This window comes from Gadus morhua, chromosome 21, assembly GCF_902167405.1.
Source record: "Gadus morhua chromosome 21, gadMor3.0, whole genome shotgun sequence".
NCBI classification, from domain to species: Eukaryota; Metazoa; Chordata; class Actinopteri; order Gadiformes; family Gadidae; genus Gadus; species Gadus morhua.
The window spans coordinates 12,847,409-12,871,381 of record NC_044068.1 but is presented as its reverse complement, the minus strand read 5'-3'; the positions used below and the strand labels follow the sequence as shown (position 1 = coordinate 12,871,381).

Genomic DNA, 23,973 nt, shown 5'->3' with positions numbered 1-23,973 from the left:
CTGTTACAACTTGTGGATTCCGGTGTGTTTTGGCTGTGTCGGTGCGTGTGTACTGCCAGATGGGGAGCTCTGATTGGTCGCCCGCCTGACAGGCCAGGCATCCATCCATGCTTAGTCGTGTAGAAACAGGGCGCTTCCCCGTTCAGGAGGAAGTAATGCACAGACCTGTACAGCGTCTCTGGCTGTGACAGCAGTGTTCTTCCAAGAGACAGCCCTGCCGACAGAGGGTTTACACTTTCTACTTCATTTCCAGTGTGAGTGACACGAGGACTTGAGGACATGCCGCCTCCAGATAGACAGTTAAAACAGTCCGCCTGGGAGTTAAAGATAGAACAAAAAGCTTTTTTTTTGATTAAATCTTTTTTTGGACTTTTGTTGAAGAAGACCATGCTCTTACATCTGCTGTTTAGGATGAAACAGATGCATGGGGAGTGGCCAAATTGCCACACACACCCACAAACTAACAATGTCGTTGGAGTGTGTAGCAGCACAGACATCTTCTCAGTCAGAGCTAAACCCCCCCCCCCCCCCGCCCTCCATTACAGTGGTGTCAGAGCTAACCCACCTACGCTGGGTTAGGGGTGCTATAACCATCCCATAATGTATCCTCGACATAGAGGCCTCAAGTTCCTCATGCACCCATCCCCTGAATCCTAGGTCATGGGGAAAATCATTCAATGGACCACTTGGCCTCATCATTGGAACCAGGGGCATAAGTAACCTGATAAGTTTAATCTCTGAATGAGTTCATGGAGTCAAAGAAGGTTCAAGTTCTTTTGTTTAATTTCATTTCATCCAGGCTTTTTTTAGGCGTGTTTGTTACACTTTCCATATCAGGCTGGCATGATGCAGTGGCAGGGCAGTGCCTTTACAGGTGGACCCCCCCCCCCCTCCCTCAGAGCCGTGGATACAGCCTCTGGGCAGCGCTGTCCCAGCTCCACACTCTACAGAATGTCTGTGGCCCTCTAACCCCAAACCCCCTCTCCCTCCAGGGCTCGCAGCCATGGAAAACCAGCTGTGCCACCATTCCTTTTGGAGCAAGAAGCAGGACAGTAAAGAACGAAATGCTTAGGGGAGATAAGATCAATTGCACCTTTTTATGACATCATGACCCCTAGACCCAGGCCTGAGGATGGCGGCGTTAACGAGCTCCCCGGAGCAACCCAAGTAATAGATCGTCAACGGGGGGGGGGGCGGGGTCAGGATGTGTCGTCTATAAGCGAAGACCAGACTTGTTTTATGGAGTGTGGTCCTGCAGGAAGCCAGCCCTTTTTTGGGCATGTCTGTCGTCTTGCCACATTTCCCAGAGCACAGGGCGAGAACGGTTTTCCATGGCGCTTCAATTAATTGCACAGAGGGGGTGCCGTCAACTCAAGGGATACACACAGGAGAATAGGAACTATTTCTAAGTATTGCAAATTCATTTTGTAGTATTGCATGTGTTTGTTTTATTTAAAGAAAATAATATTTTCTTGCAGAGGGAATCTTCCAAGTTAAGATTCCTTTCCGTTTTTTTTAAATAAATTCACGAAATATACAGACACTATGGGCTCTAGGGTTTTTAAAAAAAAAAACAAGTCTTGTAGTTTAAAAAGTCACATGATCCATAGGGCCTCTTGAAGATGGGACTACAACCGATTAGGGTGGAGTGGGCGGGGCCTCGTTCTGCTACGGTGAAGGAGCCAGCGGGCCCCTGGGGGGGGGGGGCACCAGCACACTGTACCAGAGGAGCTGTACCGGACTTCTGCTTACAGACATAGAAAAAACGTTCACATCGAGTACCCAGATCAAAATCCATTGTGTACCAACAAATGGCGTACCTATTTGGCAAAGAAAACATTCATTGAGCAATGGCGTATAAAAACAATTACAAAAAGGAATCCCGACCATGTAAAGTGACGATTCTGCTTCTGAGTGTCTCATATCTAACCGCTAATTGTTTGAATATATATCTTTTAGTGTTGACTGCTTTCATCTTGCCAGGCGTGCGACTTAAGGGCTGTAGTCCAGAGAGAAACTGTCCCATTATATATACGTATATTAACTTAGGAATCAAAACGATAATATTGATTGACAGAGACCTAGTGTCTCGTCCTAGGATGCTAACATGATTTAAAATGAAGTTAGCTTTTTAGGCTGGGCAAGAAGGTGAAATGGATTTTATTTCTTTCCTAATACTAGTTTAGCATATGTTCTCAGGACCATGTAGGAAAACAAATAAGACTATTGGGCGTTCATGTCTGTTCGTCCCCTTTTGTCATTTTTACATTACACATAGTCCATCTGTGTAATGTAGAACGCACAGCTCTGGGTGGTCGTGGTGGGGAAAATGTCATTCTTCCACATAAAGATTGAGATAATTATACATAAACACCATACAAAAAAAATTATTCAATTCAATGTTCAATAAAATACCTCTGACCATCAGTGCTTCTCTCGTTTCCTATACAACATTTAAGTTCAGTATGTAGATCTAAGATGGGGTGGGGGGTGAATTAAGTGCAATAGCAACCGACTGCCTATCACACCGTTTCCTTCTCCCAAATGGAAATGTTTCCAGCGGGGGGCCGACACAACGTATTGCCGCCATCAGTCAGTCCGTTCCGTCAGCGATTAACGCCAGTGTTTGGTGGTTTGTCTGGTGGGGCCCTCCCATGTGGCAGCGGGCCACCGGACATCAACAGAGCGTTCGCTGCCCATCGGTGCGTCTTAAGTGGTGCGGATGAGATCTGTAGTGGTTGATAGTAGGGTGGGGGGGGGGGGGGGGGGACAAATCACAACAGACAGACGTGCTTTCCTTTGCTCCTCCCCCAGCGTTGGCTTCCTGTGTAGCAGTTTTGACTTTAGGTAGTTTCGCCCGTTGTCTTTTTCAGTTGGCCTTTTTTTTAGAGCACAGTTCAAGCAACGGCTTCGTGAAATAAAAAGGAACCCTCGTCTATGCCTTCAGGTCAAGGCCTTTAACACACGCACGTACGTGTACTTCTGGTGTGCTTTCGACGGCGGTGGAAACCTCAGGCGCTGAGCCGTGTTTGCCCCGCCCCCCCGGGGTCCAGGGGGGGGGCGGGGCCGGCTAGATGAACTTGAAGCACTTGGTCTTGTCGTGGGGCAGGCGCGTCTTGAAGAGCACCGAGTCCACCCGGAACTGGGTGTAGAGCAGCGGCATGTAGCCGTACACCTTGACGAAGAAGTTGATGCACTTGTGGCGCTCGTGGAAGTGCGAGTCGTCGTGCGACAGCGCCTGCGGACAGCCGGGGCAGCGGAAGGTCCAGCGAGACGTCACCTGAGCCGGCGGGATGGTACAGTACGCTCAGATGATGATGCATGGCGGGTTATTGGCTATGAACTTAGATTACAAATAAATATAGTTTTTACGCTAGGCTATGCTAGGCTAGTCACGTTTCTTTTTTCTTTCTGTGCATCTATCCTTTCGAATCTAATTTATAATTAAATATTATATTTTAATTTTCCTAAAGCTGTTTCAATATTACAGCCGGGAGCTACACCACTACGTTATCACCAGAGGAAGTCACTGAGCTAAAATGGCCACTCATCGAATAAATCACAATCAGTCTGTGGCAAGCAAAAACAAAACGCATGCATGAGGCCTTGCAGTGACAGCAGACCGAGGACCAGCTGACCTTGATGGGTGGTTTGCGGGTGATGTGGGACACCAAGAAGTTCATGGCGATGTCCTCACAGTTGATGTACTCGTCCACCATGTCCCTGATGGCCATGGGCATCACGTAGGAGTACAGGTAGGCGTAGTACTGCAGGCGGCGAGGGGACAAAGCGAGACACACAAATACACACATTTCAGCTTCCCTGACAAAAAGAATAGATCTAACCCACTGGTACAATGGCCTCTGGAATGGCATCCCTCAACACATTAGAGCCTTATAATCCATCACACAATGCAAAAAGTACATACAAACCGTTATTCCTCAACACACTTGCAAACACCGACTGTTTATAGACCACTGTGTGTGTTCAGTCTGTCGTCTATGTGATTGTCCTGCTGAAGTCTGACGTGCTATGTTCCTGTTATGTGCTTTGTGTAAATGTGTCGTGTGATGTGCCTTGTTCCTGTTATGTTATATGTGCTGCAGAACAGGAACCTTCTGGACATCAGCTTTATACCGAGTCAGGCCTGTTTTAAATTGTAACTTTGTTGCCTTTAATGCTTTCCTGGATAATAAAATCAAATCAATAAATCAATAATAAATACAATTCCCGTACGTGCGCGTGGCCTCACCTTGTGGAAGAAAGCAGCGCCCGTCAGCACCATGGAGAGCTCGCAGGAGTAGTTGGAGTTGTACAGCCACGACTGGTGGTTGAGATCCCAGGCGTGGAACCGCCCCGGGAAGCCTACGATGCGGTCCCTGGCCTCGCGCCACACCCTGTTGGTGGTGGGGAGACAACGTTACAATGGATCAAATCATTCCTAGGTTGAAATGATACAACGGAAAAGAAAAAGGTACAAATAAACACGGCGGTGTGATTTGAGTGCGTGGTGATTCCGTTGATGGATCGGCTCATCATCACAGTGGGGAGTTACGAGGCCTTAATGTGTCGTGAATCTGCGGTGATGATTTGTTATTGTGGCCGACGGTGGTGATTATGGGGCATGTCTAGACACAGGGAACCGCTTTTAACCACATCGGGCTGATTTATGTTCCTCCTGTACAGCTCTCTCACGCTGTTATTAACCCCCTTGGGGAAACATCCGCGATTCGAGCCTAACCCAAAAATATCAAAATCCTTCTTTATTTTACGGGGGCAGGTACCGTCATATGCACCGTGAATGAATTTGAAGCACCCCCGCGTGCTGGCGTCAAATCGCTTTTCTCCTGAGGCCCAAAGAAACTAAAAAAGGAATATCCGTAATTCATCAAAATGGGACGCTAGGAATTCCTCGTGCCGACAGCTCACACTCGAGACAACGGGGACGCAGCCGCTTGTGTTGTCAAGGCAGGATTACACAGAGCCACTTCAAGGGCCGCGTCGTACAGCTGGGAAGTAAACTAGTTCAAGAGACGACACAGAGACACACTGAGACAGAGAGCGAGAACGGGGCTGGAGTGAGACGACATTCCTGTGTAATTCTGGGGGTAGATAGCGATAATTCAAACACAGGTGACCCCCGTCTGCACGCAGACACACAAAACACACACACACAGCCTGTCCAGACATGCTGCATCGCTGGCAGCTCTCCCACAACTCAGAGAGCGTGAATGCCAGCAAGAGAGAGTGCGGGTTAATGTAAGGGAGAGTGAATACACAAAGAGATAAATGCAAGGGAGGGATAGAGAGACAGCAGGGGGAGAGGAGGGGGGGGGGGGGTAAGGGAGCGGCGCTGTGAGAGAGAAGCATTGTACTGTAACTTGGGTTCAGGTGGTTACAGGCCAGGTGAGTCACAGGGGGATCAGGTCCAGTAAAAGGTGCTGAGAGTTACAGGTACAGAACGTTGGCAGCAGAGACGACCCTGGGGTTCAAGCTGCCCTTGTTGTACCGCGGTGTTGTCCCTTCCTGACCATTCAGCGCCAGAAAGTCTATGTTGAGTCTGCAACATTGTATTTAGTATTCTTCGAATATTTTTAAGAATACTTAAGTCAAAACTTAATGCTGCTGTAGGTACTTCTTATACCTTTGAAATTTGTAAAGTGAGCAGAGAAGAGGAGAGCAACGTTGTGGAAATAAACCCCCATAAATTTATTTAAATAAGTACTATATTCATACACCTGTGGTGGAGTTATAGGAACACTGTGTGGATGCATTTGATGACACGCAAGATGGATGCCCAAACCAATCAAGAGAAAGACGCCCTGACTGGTGAAAAAGAGCCAGGGGCGGTCTACAACACAAATTATCTTGGTGCAGGTGCAATCCACCAGAACTGATATCCTCACAGAGCATTTCACTGGAAAATAGATAACCGATGGCTACGTCATATCTTGCAATTAAAACTTTAATTAAAGCTCTCAAATTCTTACCTACAGCACCTAAGGGTCTTGTAGTTTAAATATTGACCTAATTAAAATCCAAGTAGGGAGTCGTTCTAGCTAACAGAAAAAATATTCTTTGTGATAAAAATGCTTATACAGTAGGGCTCCTAGATTATCGAAAAATCATAATCACGATATTTTGGTCAATATTGAAATCACATTAACTCAAATGATTTCCTTTTTGTTTGAAAACATGATGCATTTTTTCTGCATTCATCTCCAAATAAAACGCTTTGTATCAGAACTTTGAAATTCCCCAAATATAATATACAAATATTCGGAATATATCCGATCTGAATATAAATATTCAGATCGAAAACAATGTACAAATATGTATCCAGCTGTTCTACATTTAATGAATAAAAATTTGAAAAAAAAATGGTGATAAATATTAGATTAATTGAACAACCCTATTATACAATATTCCGACTGTTGTGCTGCTGAACCGAGAAGCCTCAGGCTATAGTCTGAACGTCGGTCCTCTTCGAGAGCCGCTGCAGTGGACTAACCTGAACCCGAACATGATCTCGTCATGGCGGAGATGGGCGTCGTCGTCGATGGACAAGATGGCCTCCGTCTCCACGGCGTCCCAGGGAAGGAAGCGGTTGTTCAGGCTGTTCTTCTCCGTGTGGACCACCTGCACACAGAGAGTGATGCTCGGTTCAGCTCCAGGCGATATGCAAGCCATACAGAAAAGGGTGGAGGATTGCAAATACACAGCCACTGAAAGGTTCACAATGAAACCATGACGTGCATTGGCTGCTGTGGCTCGTCTTTAACTCATGACTTAGGTCATGAGCTATTTTTTTCAAGGGTTATTTTGGTTTTATTATATTACCATTGTGCTGTCTCGTAGCTGTAGAAGAGAGTGGTGCAATTCCACATTTGATGACGATGAGGCAGTCATCAAATATGACCGATTTCATGAACTGATCTTTTGATACGGCAGGACGTTACGTACCGTACAAGGTTGTTTCGATGTTATTCGCCATAGACTGACAGTATGAGCCATCTGAAAACCCCTTATTGTGGGCTTCAATCAAACGCAGCTCTCCACGTCTCGGTACTGAGGCTGCTGTAATCAGCGGGGCCGCCTGCTGGGCTGGGAGCGAGCTTCAAAGCCTCAGACGCACGAGGCTAACGCACTCAGAACACAGACCGCACTCCCTCCGAGACGGCGGCAAATAACAGCGTGCGCTATTTGCATTTCAGCGAGGCGCTGATTATGGCTTCCAAATGTATATTTACGAAAAATAAAACCCGTTGGTGTCCTTTGTGTCTAAATGGAGTGCTGGGCTTGGCTCTGCCCAGAGCGCAGCGGGCGGCGGCGGCGGTACTACTCACTAGGGCTCAGCGGTTAATCAAATTCAAACACAAATCTCCATGCCATATAACGCCATTTGCATTTCGCAACGGCTGCGATATGTTACGGTTACTGACTGGAGATCAGTAAGATTCATATTTACTTTAACAGTTAAATAAAGATGTTATAACATCAATTCATGCATCAATTCGACACATAGGCCTGGCCTAATGTAGAGGAAAGAGCGCTTTATACGTTGACAGCTTTCAATGTTGTGTTGGTCATACTATAGAATGATTTATTGCTTGTGTTTAGTGAGTAATACAGAACATAAGGAACTCTAAAAAGAAAAATCGCACATTAAATCGCAATATTGATCTAAATTATCGCAATTGGATTAATACCCCAAATGGTTCCGCCCTGCGACTCACCACGATGGGCAGGCCGATGTCGGGCCACAGCAGGTCGTCGGAGGGCGGCTTGGGGGAGTTCCACACCACCACCACCTTGTTGAGGTAGGGCAGCCCGTTGAGCCGCTCCAGGGAGTTCATCAGCACCTCCTCCCGCTCGTAGGTCAGCATCACCACCGTGAACTGCTCCCGCGGCACGTTGCCGCCCAGCGCCGCCTGGAACTCCTTCCCCGAGCCGCCAGTGCCGCCGCCGATGGGCCGGAAGCCCGTGCCCGAGCCCAGGAACTTGGCCTCCGAGGGCAGCACGGGGTCCAGCGGCGTGTGCGGGAAGAGGTGGAAGGGCCCCGGCGCCCGGTTCCACGCCCGGTACACGTCCGACGCCGTGTAGGTGAAGTTGCGCAGGAAGCGGGGCGAGGCGTACGGCGGCTCCGTCTCCACGGGGCCCAGGTCCAGGTCGCCGTTGTCCGCCAGGTTGGCGTCCGTGCCCGCCAGCTTGCCCGCCTTGTGGGGGATCTCCCGGGCGTGCTCCTCCCGGATGGGCGCGGCCGGCACCTGGAGGCTGGTGCGCACGCTGGCCAGCACGGTGCTCAGCACGCTCTCCGCCGTGGAGAAGTAGGCCTCCCACAGGAAGCGGCCCTGCCGCCGCATGTTGAGCAGGTCGCTGTCCGACAGGCTGCGCAGCAGGAAGTGCAGCTCCGTGATGCGGGGCTTGGGCACCACGATGGCCGCCTCGCTCCAGCGGATGTGCTGGTGTACGGCAGCTTGGCTGTGGTCGCCCAGCACCACGGGGATGGCGCCCGCCTCCAGCGCCTCGAACAGCCGCATGCCGCAGCCCGCCGAGGCCACCAGCTGCCCGTCGCCGGGGACGATCACCAGGGCGAAGGTGGAGACCTTGAGGACGCCCAGGCGCTCGTCCCGCTCCCCGCACAGCGCCCACTCGGTGGGCAGGCTGGCCCGGGGGGCCTTGCAGGTGAACTCCACCAGCACCTGGTCCAGGCGGCTGTCCGCCACCGCCTTCAGGGTGCCGATGATGCGGTCGTCGTAGTCGGCCGGCGGGTCCCGCTCGATCTCCTCCTCGAACGACTGCGGCGGCGCCTCCTGCAGGCTGCTGCGGAGCGACTCCAGCCGCTCCCCCTGGAAGGTGAACAGGTACTTCCTCTTCACCGGCACCTGTGGCGGGATCTCCAGGAAGTTGGGCTCCGAGAGGGCGTGCACCAGCGGCGACACCACCAGGTCGAAGCCCTCGCGGTACTGCCGCTCCAGGAAGGTGGCCTGGGCCACGGCCGCCCGCCCCGTGCTCACGTTGTACAGGAAGTTCTGCGTCACCGACTGCCGTGAGAGGTGCAGCAGCAGGTGGTTGCGGCCGTCGGCCCGCCAGTAGGGCAGGGCCTTGAGCTGCTTCTCCAGCTCGGCGGGCGGCGGCGGCGGTGGCGAGGCGTTCTCCTGCAGCTCCCCCACCAGCACCAGGTACAGGCACGCCACGCTGGGGTCCGCCGTCACGTAGATGTTCGTCTTGACCGCCGCCTCGAAGGCCTGCCGCACCAGCGGGTCGATGCGCTCCGCCCAGGCGTAGGCGCCCCGGTCGTACACGTACACGGGGAAGCCCGAGGTGAGCGGGCAGCGGGCGTAGTCGAAGCAGGAGCGCAGGCGGCAGGCGCGCGGCGACTTGGGCGGCGGCAGCGGCGGGTCGTCCTTGTCGGGCAGCAGCCGCACCGGCAGCGAGAGCTTGGGCTGGTTCTGGGCCATCAGCTCCTTGTACGAGTGCTCCGTCTGGCTGATGACGTTCTTCAGCTGCAGCAGGTCCTGCTTGGCGCTGTCGATGCTGCGCTTGCACGCCTCGATGCGCAGGTTGAGCCGGGCGATCTCCCCGTTGAGCTCCTGCCGCTTGGCCTCCAGCTGCAGCAGCTCCTCGCTGACCGACTCGCGGATGCGGCACAGGTCCTGCACGTGCTTGGCCTCGCACAGCTCGCCGCCGGGCCGCGGCCCAAACAGCCGCTTGTCGGGCCCCACCGCCTCGTCGATGGTGGTGAGGTAGTATGTGGCGATGAGCGGGAAGAAGACCAGGATGAAGAAGAGCATGAAGCTGAGCCAGGTGAGGCGAATGCGCCGCAGCACCCACGGCTGCCCGCCGGCCACGCCGCCGCCGCCGTTGCGCTGCATTGCTGGTCGGGGGTCCGCCTCCTATGGGGATCCGCCCCTTTGGGGATCCGCCCCTTTGGGGATCCGCCCCTATGGGCGTCGGCCGGGGCCGTGGTCCAGCCTCATTGCTGGGGCGAAGGGGTGCAGAAATCAGAGGTGCTCTCCGGGCGCCCCTTCCATAAAGAAAAGTCCCGTGTGGCCGTTTGCTTACCCCTTAGAGGTCGCTGAGGAGGGGGGAGGTATTTGAGGGGGATCGGCCTCACCTGTGTTCCGCTAACATGCCGCCGCTAGCTAAAGCGTAGACCCATACTATTTGTACTGAATTGCAGCTTTGATTGCTGGAGTCACGTGAGAACACAATGGTGCATTTGATGACGTGATATCCTAAAGCGGTGATCCAAGGAAGGCATGGCTGTTCCTCCGGGCGGGGCCTCGGCCTCTCTATGGGTTTGGCTCATTCATCTGCTGAAAGGGCAGGCGTCCAGATCTTTCCCTTCCTGTCCATATGGACACCTGGCAAGAAACACGAGAGAGAGAGAGAGAGACAGAGAGACAGAGAGAGAGAGAAGAGTTAGCATAAAACGACCACCAACTCCAACCTCAACAGAAAGGGGGCAGAAAGCATATGAGGGTAATTAGAGCCGATTACATCGGGTTTTTTTTTAATTCACACTACAGCTTCTAAAAGTGTCTCCAAAACCCTGACTGTTTGGTGACTCTGCCCCAGTACAAAAGGAAAAACGGTGGCTATGAAACGAAAATGTATTTTCAAGGGGCCAAAAAATGCATTTGAGCAAAGCCGCCCAATTACTGTTCCCTCCAGCAGCCTGCAGCCTAGGTAGTGGTGAGTCATTTCCGTTGCATTAAGTGGGACAGAGCCATTTGTCATCATGGACCGACACGGGAGGTGAGAGGCCGCAGTGTTCACACAGAGAGCCCGCTGGGACCACCTGACCCTGTACCATAACAAATGCTCAATGCCTGCCTTTATATAGAAGGTCCTGAAGCTCATGCAACTCTTCTCTGGGGAATCATCACAGGAGATCAGTAAGATTCATCAAAAAATAAACAATAAGACTGCAATAATGGATGTAGACTTTTGTCCGAATAATGGATGTAACCTAAATGTATTGGAAATAAACCCCGTATTGAAAGAATTGCAGCTGACTTTAAGGCCGGTCTCCTAACACCTCAAGATGTCTACGACTTCCACCCATAGATGTTGTGTTAGTTGCAGCCCTCGCGGCGCATGCTCGCTACAATCTCTGGGGGGAGAAAAACACTTGACGCATAATCAAGGTTGAATCAATTCAATCAGTGTAATACAAGAACGTTTTGGCATCCTTTAAAGTCAGGAGGTTTGAGGCAATCTTACAAATGTTAACCACCCAAGAACCTAAAGGCTGTTGTTTTCATTCAAAAAAGATACGGCTGTTTATCTTGTTCCCCTTTGAGCAGTCAGGACGGGTGCATCTCACATCGAAATAATAAAAAAAATTATTATTATTATTAGAATAATATTTTTGTGACTGTATTACTATTATAATATATATTTTTTATGCACTTTAGTTAATATTGTTATTTTGAAAGTCTACCCAGCATGATGCTTGACGCCTCTCAAGACGAGGGGGCTGGATGAATAAGCAGCGGTGCCCAGAGAAAAAAAACCAACATGTGGTCAGGTTCCCACTCAAAACGAAATTAATACGTGTACATCTACGCAGCCTTGACACCTCACGGACGCAGTGTCTGGAATTAGTGGGATATGGCGACATCGTGAGCAAACAGCAGAACGAGATAGGTCTATCAGTGCTTGTTCCCTTGCGCAGACAGCGTGAGGAAAACAGACGGGTCAAGGACGTGCCAGGCCCCCCTGCGTTGTGTGAGGCCGAGGGGCTCTGGAAGGCACATTGAACCGTTGCCGTTGAACAGGCCCACATTAAAACGTAATTTGGCAACCGGTTTTCCAAATGTAATCAACTGGTGGGGAGTGTGTGTGTGCATGATGGATGGTACTGAGCAGCCCTCACCTGGCCCGAGTCAGACTGATTTGACTCTGGGGCTTGGCGGGTGGGCAATCAATGCAAAAGCGGGGTTAAACCGCCCATCACCCAGAGCTGCTCACAAGTCAGTTGTGCTTGATAAAGAGCTGCACCGACCTCACTTTGTCATTACCAATACCGAGCAATACGCCTTTGAATCGGCCAATACCAAGCAACTATCTGATGCCAATACATTTTTTTTCATTAAAGAGCTGAATATTAGGCTAGCCCATTTCCACACTTAATATAGTTTAATAAAGTAATTGGATACATACATGAATAGATTACAATTAAATACATTGGATATATTGAATGCAAAGTTTCTTAAAAATATATAGACCTAACGTTACATACGTTGTGGAAAGGAAAAGTGCTACAGCCGGTTTATCCTTTTCTTAACCATTCCGTTACATTATGAATGAAACAAACACTGATTCTGAATGAGCAATAATCCAGGTAATCATGGGAATTCCAAGCACCATGTTTGCTCAATTATGAGCCTTGACATGGTGTGCACTCTTAGCTTGGTCACGCTTGCATAAGCGAAGGACAATTGGTGTTGACATAGAAAAAACTCTGCACCATTAGTATTGCACCATTGGAACATCTCGGAGGATGTTCACGTACGGAGATCTCTCTGCCTTGTTGAGAATTCAATATGGCAGTCACCTATGCACGCTGTACGCACCGGACACCTGGAAGCAAACCGCCGACCAAATTGTGGTTCCCTGCTGGCGTCACATGCAAAGCAGTCACAGCCAAAAAATACTTTACGACACAGAAAAGCAGAAAGGATTTCATTAGGTCCGCCATGCGCCCCACTGTTTTTGTCACAGAGCCTACATTGCTGTGGGCCTTACCAGAGACCACACTGCCCATCATGTGGGCAGTGTACCGTGGCACAACTCGGGCCATTCCGGGTGAGCCACATGTTCTGTGTCCTGTTGAAAGAGGAATTCGAACGGCCCTTGATTCAGACTCGGCCTGTAGCAGTGGGAACTATTTCCACTTCGCTGATTAGAGACCAAAATAAACCTTTGATTGAAACAAAACAAAATCCTTTCGCTGTTTGATGCCAGACAGAAAACAGGAACTCCTTGCCCCACTGAGGTTATCTGACTGGCATTGCTGGCATGCAGAGATTATTTGGGAGATTTAGTGTCCAAAGGATGACTGGTGGCCAAAAGCTACCCTCTGCCCCCCTGCCCCCCCAGTAGCAGACAAGTCCCAACACCCATGGACTTATAAAGAGCGTCCTGCAATTAGTCCCCTCCAGCTGGTGGGAGCAGGGTTAGCGTCAGCCTTAAAGACCCAAAGATAATTCTTTGTATTAAGCTAATGTAAATGCAGCATCTTTGGAATGGTCCCAAATGTATCTCCAATGTTGTAATGAAGTTAATGTTGACTGCAGTTAAAGTGCTTAGGACTGTGCTTTTAATAAATGGTTGACAGTGAACAGTGAATTCATAATATATTCAGAACCGAGAGACTTTTCTGAAAGTAATGTAGCCGATGGTCGGACGAACGCCAATGCCAAGCTTTTGCTGGCAGATTGATTCCTGGCACACAACTTGCAATGTACTCAATGATTGTCAGTTGGTTGATACTTATGCCTGTACTCTCAACAAATGAGCGTTTGGGGTAATGGTATCGCTGAGCAAATAATGTATGAACACAATGTTCATGAATATTATGTACGATTAATAAGGAAAATGGTCCAAAATAGAAAAAACGCCAATGAAAAAACTATCTGATACCAATACGTTTTTTTTCCAGTCAAAAATATTTTTAAATAATTCGTTAGTTTGATTATTCTACAACAGGTAAACCCCTAGAGATACAGTCCAGGGCATAGACGTGATCATTATTCCAACTAGAAACATTGTATAACATATGCTAATGTATTCATTCATTTCGTAAATAGGACTCCACTCTAAGACGATAACCAATAATGAATACGCGACCTTCTCTAGCTGTAGTGGAATTCTGTTTTATCTCCAGAAACAAGTAAACCACTACAGTTTGGGGTACAAAACTGCTGGTGGTCTTCAGCTCATCTCTGAGCCTGCTTAGCACGTGACTATTGGTGGACCTGCTACTGCCGTCCTGCTTCACTGCCTCTGAGCCCATCTGCCCCCCCACTGTGTGATCAAGTTTGGATCATCGGAATGGGTCAGATTAATTCCTGCACAGCTGCCTGTGCCCGGAGGGTGACGGGAAACAACAGATGCTGGTAACAACAAAAAATGCCAGTAACAACAAAAATGCCAGCACTAGGCCCTGCGGGGAAAAAAGGGGAATTCTGTTCATGCCGACCTCTGGGGACTCTGAACGAAATCACACACAAGCACAAACTTAATCCATGTAGTTTGGGATTTGGGCTCTCTAATCTAGCCAAGAGCTGTGTGTGTGTGTGTGTGTGTGTGTGTGTGTGTGTGTGTGTGTGTGTGTGTGTGTGTGTGTGTGTGTGTGTGTGTGTGTGTGTGTGTGTGTGTGTGTGTGTGTGGAAATCATCTTTCATATGTCTGGGCCACTAACTCAATAATACAAAAACCGAATGACTAAAATAAAGAGTAGTAAAGTGAATACAATTAACCAAACAAGCAGAGACATTCTCATAACATTCAAATGTCCAAACACCAAGTCTCTGATGTCTAGAGAAAGACCAGCGCGAGTGTCTACATAAAAGCAGATCCGAAGACGCTATTTACATACCGGTTGACACATTATGGATAAATCATAAAATGGAAAAATGTAACATGTTGAGGCCAGGCTGAGAAAGTGAAACAAAGATTAGCATTAGGCCTACCCTCTGCAAAGAGTTAACAAGCAAGGGGACGAGCCCTGCGCTTCACCTTATACTGCAGTTGGGATAATACAGTGTGCAGTCAACCGAGTCCAGCGTGAGGAGGCATTGAATAAGGTGGCAGCAGCAGGGACAAATGATGCTCATGCAAATGTCGGTTCAATACATCATGTAGTGGTTCTGGAAGTCCCTTGCTCCTCAAGGCAATCATCCACCATGCATGTGGTATCAAACCTGAACACACTTTCTGAATAAATTGCTTTATCCATGACCAGCAGGTCAGGATGTTGACTAGAACGGTGCAATTCTAGTTTGAAATAGTCAACGCAGCATTCTTTTTTTTAACAAACCGTCTCAGTGACACTGAATTAAGCAACAGAGACAAACCCGGGTTGTACAACTCTTTAACATCCTGTTTAAAAAACAAACTGCTGGGAGCGTTATAAATAGCGCAGTATGATCTTCCCTATGGGATGTGCATTGAATTAATAACAGCAGCAGCAGCAGCAGCAGCAGCAGCAGCAGCAGCAGGAAAAGGGGGTGCTGATGACTGTGTCTGGTGGAGTCCAGCGCAGGCTGGGACCAGTAAACCCAAACAGCAGCATCAGCTCCACCCAGGTACAGCAGCATCAGCTCCACCCAGGTACAGAAGCATCGCTCCTTTCCCACACTCCTCCAAAAACAATCCCCAGACCGCCAGAATGGCCATCGAAATCCTGTTGTTGAACCGGGTGGGGCGGGGGTGGGAGGTCAATGAGGCAGCGGACGGTAAATGCCTGATGGGGTGTGCGAAGGTTAGCGAGACGGTGTGGGAGGTCATCCAACACAACCTTCTGCACATTTGTCAGGAGCTTAAGGGAATATTACTCATACAAATACAAACGTCAAAAGCCCATGACAATATTGAAGGCTGTGGAAAACAATTGCATCGAATATTTTCATCGCTGAAGGACACAACAAGCAGCTTATTTGTTACTTTATCATTCTGGATTAAAAAAAATACAAATTCAGAAAATGTGCATAGACTGTGGTTAGGCATCGTCAGGTGCATAGTGGTAGTAATGCAAATGTTCCAATTACTTTCCTAGCCCAACCCTTGGAGAGCCGCTGATGCTCCCATCATCACAAGGCACAGCGGTGTGCATGCTGCATACTGCCAGGCAAACTTTTACCGCACACCCACCATTGCATAATTAATCGTGATTTCATTTAAGGGTTCTTTCGGTCCCCTGTGAGCGTGTGTGCTGGCGACGTGCGTGCACACACGCAGGGGAATGTTATTTCATTCCACATGGAAGTGATGGAGGAGGGGGAGGCAGCTGCTAGCAGGGCACAGTCACACCGCTGTTTGCAGAGAGCAGCTGCTGCAGCCACGGATCACAGCGCATCACCTACACCCCCCCCCCCCCCCCCCCCCCCCCCCCCCCCCGCCATTACCATATCTCCGTGCCCTCCCTTTGTTACAGCACAGAGTCGACTGGAGGTGCTCTGCACGAGCACATAAACCCTTATGTACCCTGGAGCAAATACCTCCACAAGAAAATAAAAAAACACACTCTCACTAGCTCTCACAAACACCAGTGTTTGTGTTTACATGGGTTTTGTTTACATGTGTTTAACAGGTGCAAGCCGTCAGAGCTCAGAGATTTTGGTCATTATCAGCAGATTACTCCACAGCGACCACCTCCTGGTCGTAAAGCACTTCTGTGTGATGAGAAGAAGCCAGCGGAGAAGCCGTTAGAGGCCACGCCTTGTGGACTACCTCCCACGCAAAGAATGTACTCATGTGTGTGCCTACGTTACATAAATACGCACGCACGCACGCACGCACGCGCGAGGGAGAGCGAGATCAATCGGTGCGAACTAGAAAAACAAACACGGTCAAGGTCTATGGGTTCTTATAAGAAAATGAAGAGTCAATAACTTAACACCCATTTGCTGTGCCAGAGAGAGACACAAAGAGAGGTAGATTAAACAGGCTTGGAACAAGAGTATAAAAGAGCAAAAGAGAGAGAGCCCGGTTGCTGGTAATGACAGATGGGCTTGGGTGCACTCCCTGCTCCAAAGTTCCCTGCATTATGACAAAGCAGGGGAGCTATACAGAAAAAGGCTTTTTGCCCTTGTGGGGAGACTAACTTTTAACAGTCTAAACCAAAAAGGTAAAAAGACATTGCTAAAAATAAATAAAGTGTCAATCCCAGAGATGGGTCATCATAGAGGCTGAAGAACGTTGCACCACAACAAACCAAAACTGAAGAAGAAGGCTGGTAAATAAAAAGTGGTCTGTGAAGTTCTACAAGGACATTGGTGACATTGTAGGTCTGTGCGGCGCAGAGAGGAAAAAACAACGGAAATGTTCGGCGCCAAACACTGCGAGTCTGTCACCTGGACTCGGGGAGTGAGGAGGACTGACGCATAACAAGCTGCCGGAGCGAGGTGACAGAGAGCCCTCGTCGACTGCAGGGGTGGCAGCCCGCTGGAGAGACAACCAATTAAGGCCAGGGGAGACACAGACAGATAGCATCGCAGTTAGTTTAGACACAGCACAGTAGCAGGTTGAGCTTTAGTTGTCTGTAAATATCCATACGTCATGCTTTTTTGGCCATCTTCCCCCATGATCCTAACCAGGACAAGGCAGCCTTTTGCCACAGTACTTTCAAGAGATATAAAATAGCATCCAAAAATGTACATTCTATTTTTTGGGGGTTTTGAAACTACAGCCAAGAAGAATATTTAACTGAGGCATAGGGGAAACTTCAGACAGCCTTTTCATTAAACGATGATAAAGATAAACAAAGTATCTGATAATAACTCTACGAAATGTTGTGAACAGTTGTGCGAGCAGATTGCTTACATTACACAAGGAATGCTAGGCTAACAAGTTAATCCTAATTGTTTGATTAAAAAGGCTCTAAATTAAGTATCCCGTCCAGTTGGTCTTGGGACCAGAGGAGGTGTACGTGTTCCCAGTACATGCAGCATGTGATGGGCTAATTACATTGATGGAGTCACACAGAACTCTCTTTTAAGAAGATAGCTGAGCTTTTGACCCTTTCATTACCAAAATCTAATTACAGACTGCCGCATGCTTTCAAGCATCCTGGCTGCATAATTTAACTAAAGGCACAGAAGAGTATGCACGGGAAAATGCAGGCCTTGGATTTACCAAGTCAGAAAAAGGCATCCTTACTATAGGCCACTGGTTGACATGCTTTCAGGATTTCCATTCATAAAAGACAACGTGTGTAATCGGCCTGAAAATAATTTACTTTTCCTAACTGGTGAGGCAAATCATCTGTTATAACAGTGCAGGCCAGTATTATGGCAATAGGGGAGCATGGAAAATAGCGGGCCAATGACTCATTGCGGATTCCTGCCCCAAGACAACAGAAGCTTTGAAATAACACTTATATTTGCATAACATATTATAACACTATTTGTTGATCCGACTGTCTATTGGATGTATTCAACTTGAACATACTGTCTTTTCATCGTTCAGCCATTTTTCCGAGTACCCATGATCGACAAACCAACTGACCTGTTACTCCACAGGAGAGCCACACAGCCCTATCTGGGCAGATTTGCAGATCAAACAAGCCCAAGTCAGTCACCCAATTAAAAGGGTCACTTCCCCACCGCAAAACGGTGGGGAACCCTTTAGACAAGCCTTTGTCTTGCCTCTTTAAGGCAGTGCCAAGTGTTAACTAGCTGGCCGGGCCGGGGCCATAATGACACGTTGTCATTGGGCGTCTCGGCTTTACAACACGCTGTCCGAGACCGCGAGACGAATAGGCCGGGGAGAGATAGCAAAGTCCCTTTGTGTTGTGGAGCGACGGCGTGCTTCCGAGATCGAATAGATGTCAAGGCTCCGTTAAGCAGAGGCGTTCGGTATCAAAAAGGAGTCTCTTGTTCTTTCTCCTCTGTCTCTTCAACCCCACTGTGGATGGACCCATCTGAGCTGAGGTTAACCGCCAGTCCCCCAGGGCGCATGGGGACATCCAGTTCCTGGTTGTCGTTTCATGTGTTAGCCAAGCTTAGAAAAGTAGCTATGGGGTATGCCTGTGAAAACTCATCCCAAATAAAAACATTACCTTACAAAAGAAAGGGCCATTTTGTAGGACTACAACATGAGCCAAATCTCACAGATTTAGCCCCCTCCCCTCTCTGCCTCAAGCCTGCCCGGAAATAAATTGCATGACACATCACCATAAACACATTTTGAATTGTGATACCAAACATTTACAGCGCTGCAAATTGGAAATGAAACATAAGATAAACATCCACTGACAGCTTCAACACATCTGGGACAAGATGCGAAGAAAGAAATGTCAGACTCATGCTAATGTTGGGAAATAGCTCCAGAATTTATTTGATGCAACAGAATATTGTCCATGTTCTTTTTTCTTGTGGCACAATAAATGTGACTGTAGAAGCTGCAGTTTCCAGAAGGCCTGAACTCTTGGCCATTAATTTACCCAGGAACCCTTTATCATTACTGCAACACTGCTTTAGGAAGGAAGTCAATAACGGTTGGCCAGAAGCGTTAAGTGCAAGACTTATGTAGTGAACCTTAATCAAGTCTGGCTCTTCTATTCCACTTTCCCTACTTGAATCAAATGTTCCAGGTCGCCCTTTTCCTCAGCAGAATTATCACCATTTGAGAAAATCATTGCAATACTCAAAAGTAGAAATCTTTCCTCACCAGTCTGCTTTTTAGAGAGAGGAAGCGGCCGTCCTGTTTAGAGATGAATGCCGACCAAATTAAGAATGTAGCCTCAGAAATCCAGTCTGCTGACAAAACCCTTGTCCCTGCTATCTCACCACAGCAGAGCCGACAGAAGCCCAGTTTGCTGGCATCCTCTAGAGACCCCCCTCCCCCCCTGCTTATTGGCCGGGCTCAGCCTCCACGGTACCACACCACATTACCCCCAGTCCCCACCTTACTGACAACAGCTGTCGGTTCCCAGGGTGCACCTTGTCCCCTAGGTATTGATGGTTAGTGGGAGAAGAACCAGCGTGATCTGAATTGCAGGTGTCTACGGGGGGCATTCCACTAGACCGTCTATATGCCAACGCGCCATGATTAGCCCGCGTGGGGCTTTGTGAATGAATTTGGACCACATGAGTTTTTCTTGGGCTGTCAGCAGGAATGTATCTATTTGCCAGACTGTGCCGTCCGGGAAGGACGTTAAAGCGTAAATGAGAGGGTTGTTGGAATATAAATATAGTAATGAATTGACTGAAAGAAGGCCACCACAGGACCCCATTTCGTCACACCATTCAGTTTTTCAAAAGGCGTGCAATCCAATATTTGCTCTTGCCTTGCGTCCGGACGTTTATTTTTAAACTGCGTTAGTTGAGGCGCACAGCACATTTGCTCATATAAAAAACGTCCTCTGGAGAAGGGGTAGTGGGGCATCATATCCGAGAATATGAAAATGTTAAAATTCCCAGTGCAATGGACGACCAGGCCCGGCGAGCTGCTTGTTTTGTTTGTGAATCATTCAAATTCTGTCAGTCATTCTGAACTTGAACACCCCCACCTTGTTTCTTCTCTCCTGCATTTTCATTTTCTCTCCTGCAGTGGGCAGCTGACTTTGTGCATCTGTTCAATGTCAGAAGCCATATTCACAATATTTTGCTTGCCTGGCGGAACACAATCATGAAACAATTTTTTATGTTGTGAGCCGACAACTCAAACACATTGGCTGACGTCTGGCGTTCGCCATCTTTAAAAGAGCAGATGCTCATTAGTGGGGAAAGCTCACTCCAAGTTGTGAGCAGTCAGCCCATGGTCAAATCCAAGGCCTTCCACACCCAGCAGAGTTCCCCTGACAAACACACCTTAGAAAGGGCCACCACAGAGTAAACACAACTCCAGGTCAACCCACTGACACATTAATGAATAGCCGATAAACTAGGTGGAGCTGGCTTACACGTAAATGCTAAGAATATGTTTCAATAAAAATAATGTGTTGCACATTACAAAGATTATAATTGTTAACACATTTGACCGATTAAGTGTTCAACAAGAGATGCAATGACATGGACTTCTGTTGGACTGATGTTGCCGTCCACTGTTACAGTAGTGGTTAATAATGTAGACCACAGGAGGAAAAACCAATTAGCGAGCTTTTACATGCGGCCCAGGACCCTTACTGCACAAACAGACGTATGTGTCCCATGGGCGCCATAATATAATGTGCTGAGGTCTAACCCTAAATGAGTTGGGGAGAGTGTTGTAACTGACACACACACAAAAAAAATGGAAAACTGCAGAGATGAGTCAAATGTTTAATATAACCTAGCCTAATAATATTAAATTAAGAAAGAGTCTTCCAACTAAATTACAACAAACAAAATGTACCAACTGCTTGATAAAGTAGGATACATTATAAACCGGTTTCTGTCAACACAAAAGATGCGATCAGTGAAACCCATTTCTGTAAATACATAATGTATCATTATAGTAATGATATAATGACATGTGGGACCAGGCTGTTTGGCAGGGATGAGTATAACTGTATCAGAAGGACTGTACAGGATATAACGAGTCGCCATGTCCGTCCGGAGTATTCAGGTTTCAGAGTATTCAGGTTTACCACTATATTCAAATCTGATTCATTATGCAAGATATTGTCCTCTTTTCAAGGATAAGGAGTGGAAGAAAAGAGACAAGCAAAAGGAGTACTCTGTCCTTTCTAATATTTTCTATAGATCTCGAGTGGAGTAACACCGGTAGACCGGATGACATTCCTGGTAGCCTACATTTTACAATAAAAGAACCATTGAGTGTCCCTAGTCCCTGTATAATGTGGATCTCAATGTAATCCCGTTTGTTTCCTCACCTTAACGCACCGATTGTCTAACAGTGACATACAAAACAGATGACTGACACCAATTTGCGATAATAAGGGGCTTTTTAAACGACAATGGATCTGCCGGGGAGCTCTGGCCTCAGGAAATGAACACCAGATTTGATGTCGGTCGTAGTATCGCCGGGGGCACCCCCAGTAGATTCAATACAGACTACAGCAAGGTTACTGCAACGACCAGACGCCGACAAGGTTGACGGTGTTCCACAGCAGCAAAATATCAAAAGCACAGTCTGCTCACGACGTCCATATAGATTAAAAGAATAGCACAACTGGCCTCCAAAGTATACACCACTAGCTAGATCCGTGATGGATTAAGGCGTAATCTAAAATTGAAAGGCAAAAAACAACATACGGCGGAAGTAGACGTATGGCATTAGTGTAATACCAAAGTATATAGAGAGATGGGGGCAAAGGGGCCATATGGTCTCATCTGGCCAATTAGCTAGCCTGTTAGCAGCAGTGGTCACAAAAGCCGTATTTGCATACTAGCAGGCGATTGGATAGCTTCATGAGTACTCACACCAGTATCAAAACTCCACAACGTCCAAATGAATGCACCCGGAATGGGGTAGGTGTGACCAAAATGAAGACAATTAAATGACTTTCATATTTTGCACCGCTAAGCGCTGTTGCCAAGTGTGCGCTGTTACGCGTTTAGATTCCCCTCACAGCGCGATTAAAAGCTGCATTGTTGGAGAGGTGGCTAGGCGAGTAGAGCATACCCGAGGCATGCTGGGAGGACTGTCTGCTAGCGCTCTGCGCTACTGGAGCTGCGAAAGGTGCCTGTCGGGAAAGCGCGACATCTGGTGGGACCATCTTTATACAAGTGCAACTTAACAGCTTTTAGATCAATCATTGTGCATCGAATAAAAAAAAGGAGAATAAAGTAGTTATTTCCCCTGAAGAAATGTTCACATCAACATCGGGTGATGATATGAATTGTAGTTTATTCAGCTTGGTATTAAATAAAGACATGGCAAAATCGCAAATCCAAGTGATAGGCGGCGACATTGAGCTTTTATTACCCACGTCGTGAAAGGCATGCAGTCGCAGGGTGATGACGATACACAAACTCGAAGATGGAGTGTAAACCCAAACACATGTCTGCTTTTGCTTTATATCAAATTGCAGCTGCGGAGTTGTCTCTTAATGAAAAAAAAGCGTCCATTGAAGGTAAACCTTAATATGCAATTGAAATTAATACATGATATCCTACCTAGATAATAAGCACTCAGCAACGGAACTACAAGTTAGCGAATATAAAGTAACCTGCTTACTTGGGTTGGCTGCACCACTAGCGTTAAAGTATTCGTGATTTATTGTAGCGCAAGTGTCTAATTGTGGAATTATCTTTAGATTTACTGTTTAATAATTAAAAATATATAAGCATTTTACTATTCTCTCTATTCTCTTGCTGTCCCAAGGTGTCACCCAAAAAGAAAAAGCTGAAGGAGAATGGTGTGGCCACCGCTAAACCCAACAAAAGTGTAGTAATTAAGAAGAAACCAAGAAGCTTGTGAAGACTGTGATAAAAGGAGAACCCCTGGAAAGAGTTTCCACAGGTAAACATCAGCATGGTTTCTCAGTTTGTAATTATTATTTTTTTTACTTTACTTTACTTGTTTTGAGTGGCGAGTAGTTTGGGTATAGTCTGTATTCCAAAACAATGTCAAAAAGTCTATAGTACCTTTTCTCTTGTCGGAAATAGATCTGGCAAGGTATTGCTTGATCTGGATGTCAATAACTCCCTTTTTCCGTGCACACAGGACAAAACCGTGTGAAGACCAATGAGGAGAGGCACATCATTCAATGCTGTGCTAGCAGACCCTGGCAAAGGTGAATAACAGTCGGGACAGAGCAAGCAAACTGTTCCAGTGGCTCATCCCACCCAGTTCCCGCCAAAGACTTCTTTCAGGTTTCGTCTGTGACATGCGGCATTGGAATTGTTTACCAATGCCCAATAGCTCGGCAAGGGGGGAGGCGATGATTTTGACCTCTGTCTCTCTATCTCCCCTCTCCATCTCAGGACACATGGGAAAAGAAGCCCCTCTTAATCCGCGTCAGAATCCAGACTACTACAATGGACTCTTTTCCACGGCAGAGTTCGACCTGCATTTTGAGAGAGGTGGGTATATATATATATATATATATATATATAGAGGTCACCATGACATCGATACCATCCGTCTCTCCATCCCAGCCGCCCTGTCCTCGTGTTGGTCTGCTTGTAACGGCTGCTGCTGTGTTTATTGTCTGCAATTCAAAGGATGACGTCCAGTATGGAGTGAACCTGGACGTCACCAGCTACACCAATGGCAAGAGGGACACGCACAACCCCCCAGGCCGGGCGCTGCCCTTCAGCGTGTGGGACTTCTACTCGGTGAGGTGACAAG

The 23,973-nt window shown here is 47.8% G+C and overlaps 2 protein-coding genes and 1 long non-coding RNA gene across 4 annotated transcripts in view; 2 read left to right on the top strand and 1 right to left on the bottom strand.

Moving 5' to 3' along the window:
* Positions 1-761: 761 nt before the first annotated feature.
* Positions 762-23,973, bottom strand: part of extl3 (exostosin-like glycosyltransferase 3) — a 24,748-nt gene continuing 1,536 nt past the window's right edge. The window contains exons 1-6 of one of the 2 annotated variants that reach the window (XM_030344460.1): positions 17,088-17,198; positions 7,737-10,367; positions 6,512-6,639; positions 4,253-4,397; positions 3,639-3,767; positions 762-3,280 (exon numbers count right to left, since the gene is read on the bottom strand). In XM_030344460.1, the coding sequence (XP_030200320.1) occupies positions 3,071-3,280; positions 3,639-3,767; positions 4,253-4,397; positions 6,512-6,639; positions 7,737-9,875 (2,751 nt within the window). In that variant the 5' untranslated portion in view covers positions 9,876-10,367; positions 17,088-17,198 and the 3' untranslated portion in view covers positions 762-3,070. Of the gene's footprint in view, positions 3,281-3,638; positions 3,768-4,252; positions 4,398-6,511; positions 6,640-7,736; positions 10,368-17,087; positions 17,199-23,973 lie in introns of those variants that run through there. The other variant, XM_030344459.1, reaches the window with a different exon arrangement.
* Positions 22,598-23,055, top strand: LOC115533950 (uncharacterized). Its single transcript, XR_003974269.1, has 2 exons — positions 22,598-22,753; positions 23,005-23,055. It is a non-coding gene; the product is annotated as an uncharacterized LOC115533950 (long non-coding RNA).
* The window catches only part of riox1 (ribosomal oxygenase 1), an 8,075-nt gene continuing 7,683 nt past the window's right edge, over positions 23,582-23,973 (top strand). The window contains exons 1-2 of the mRNA XM_030344465.1: positions 23,582-23,705; positions 23,847-23,960. Of these exons, the coding sequence (XP_030200325.1) occupies positions 23,661-23,705; positions 23,847-23,960 (159 nt within the window). The 5' untranslated portion in view covers positions 23,582-23,660. The remainder of the gene's footprint in view (positions 23,706-23,846; positions 23,961-23,973) is intronic.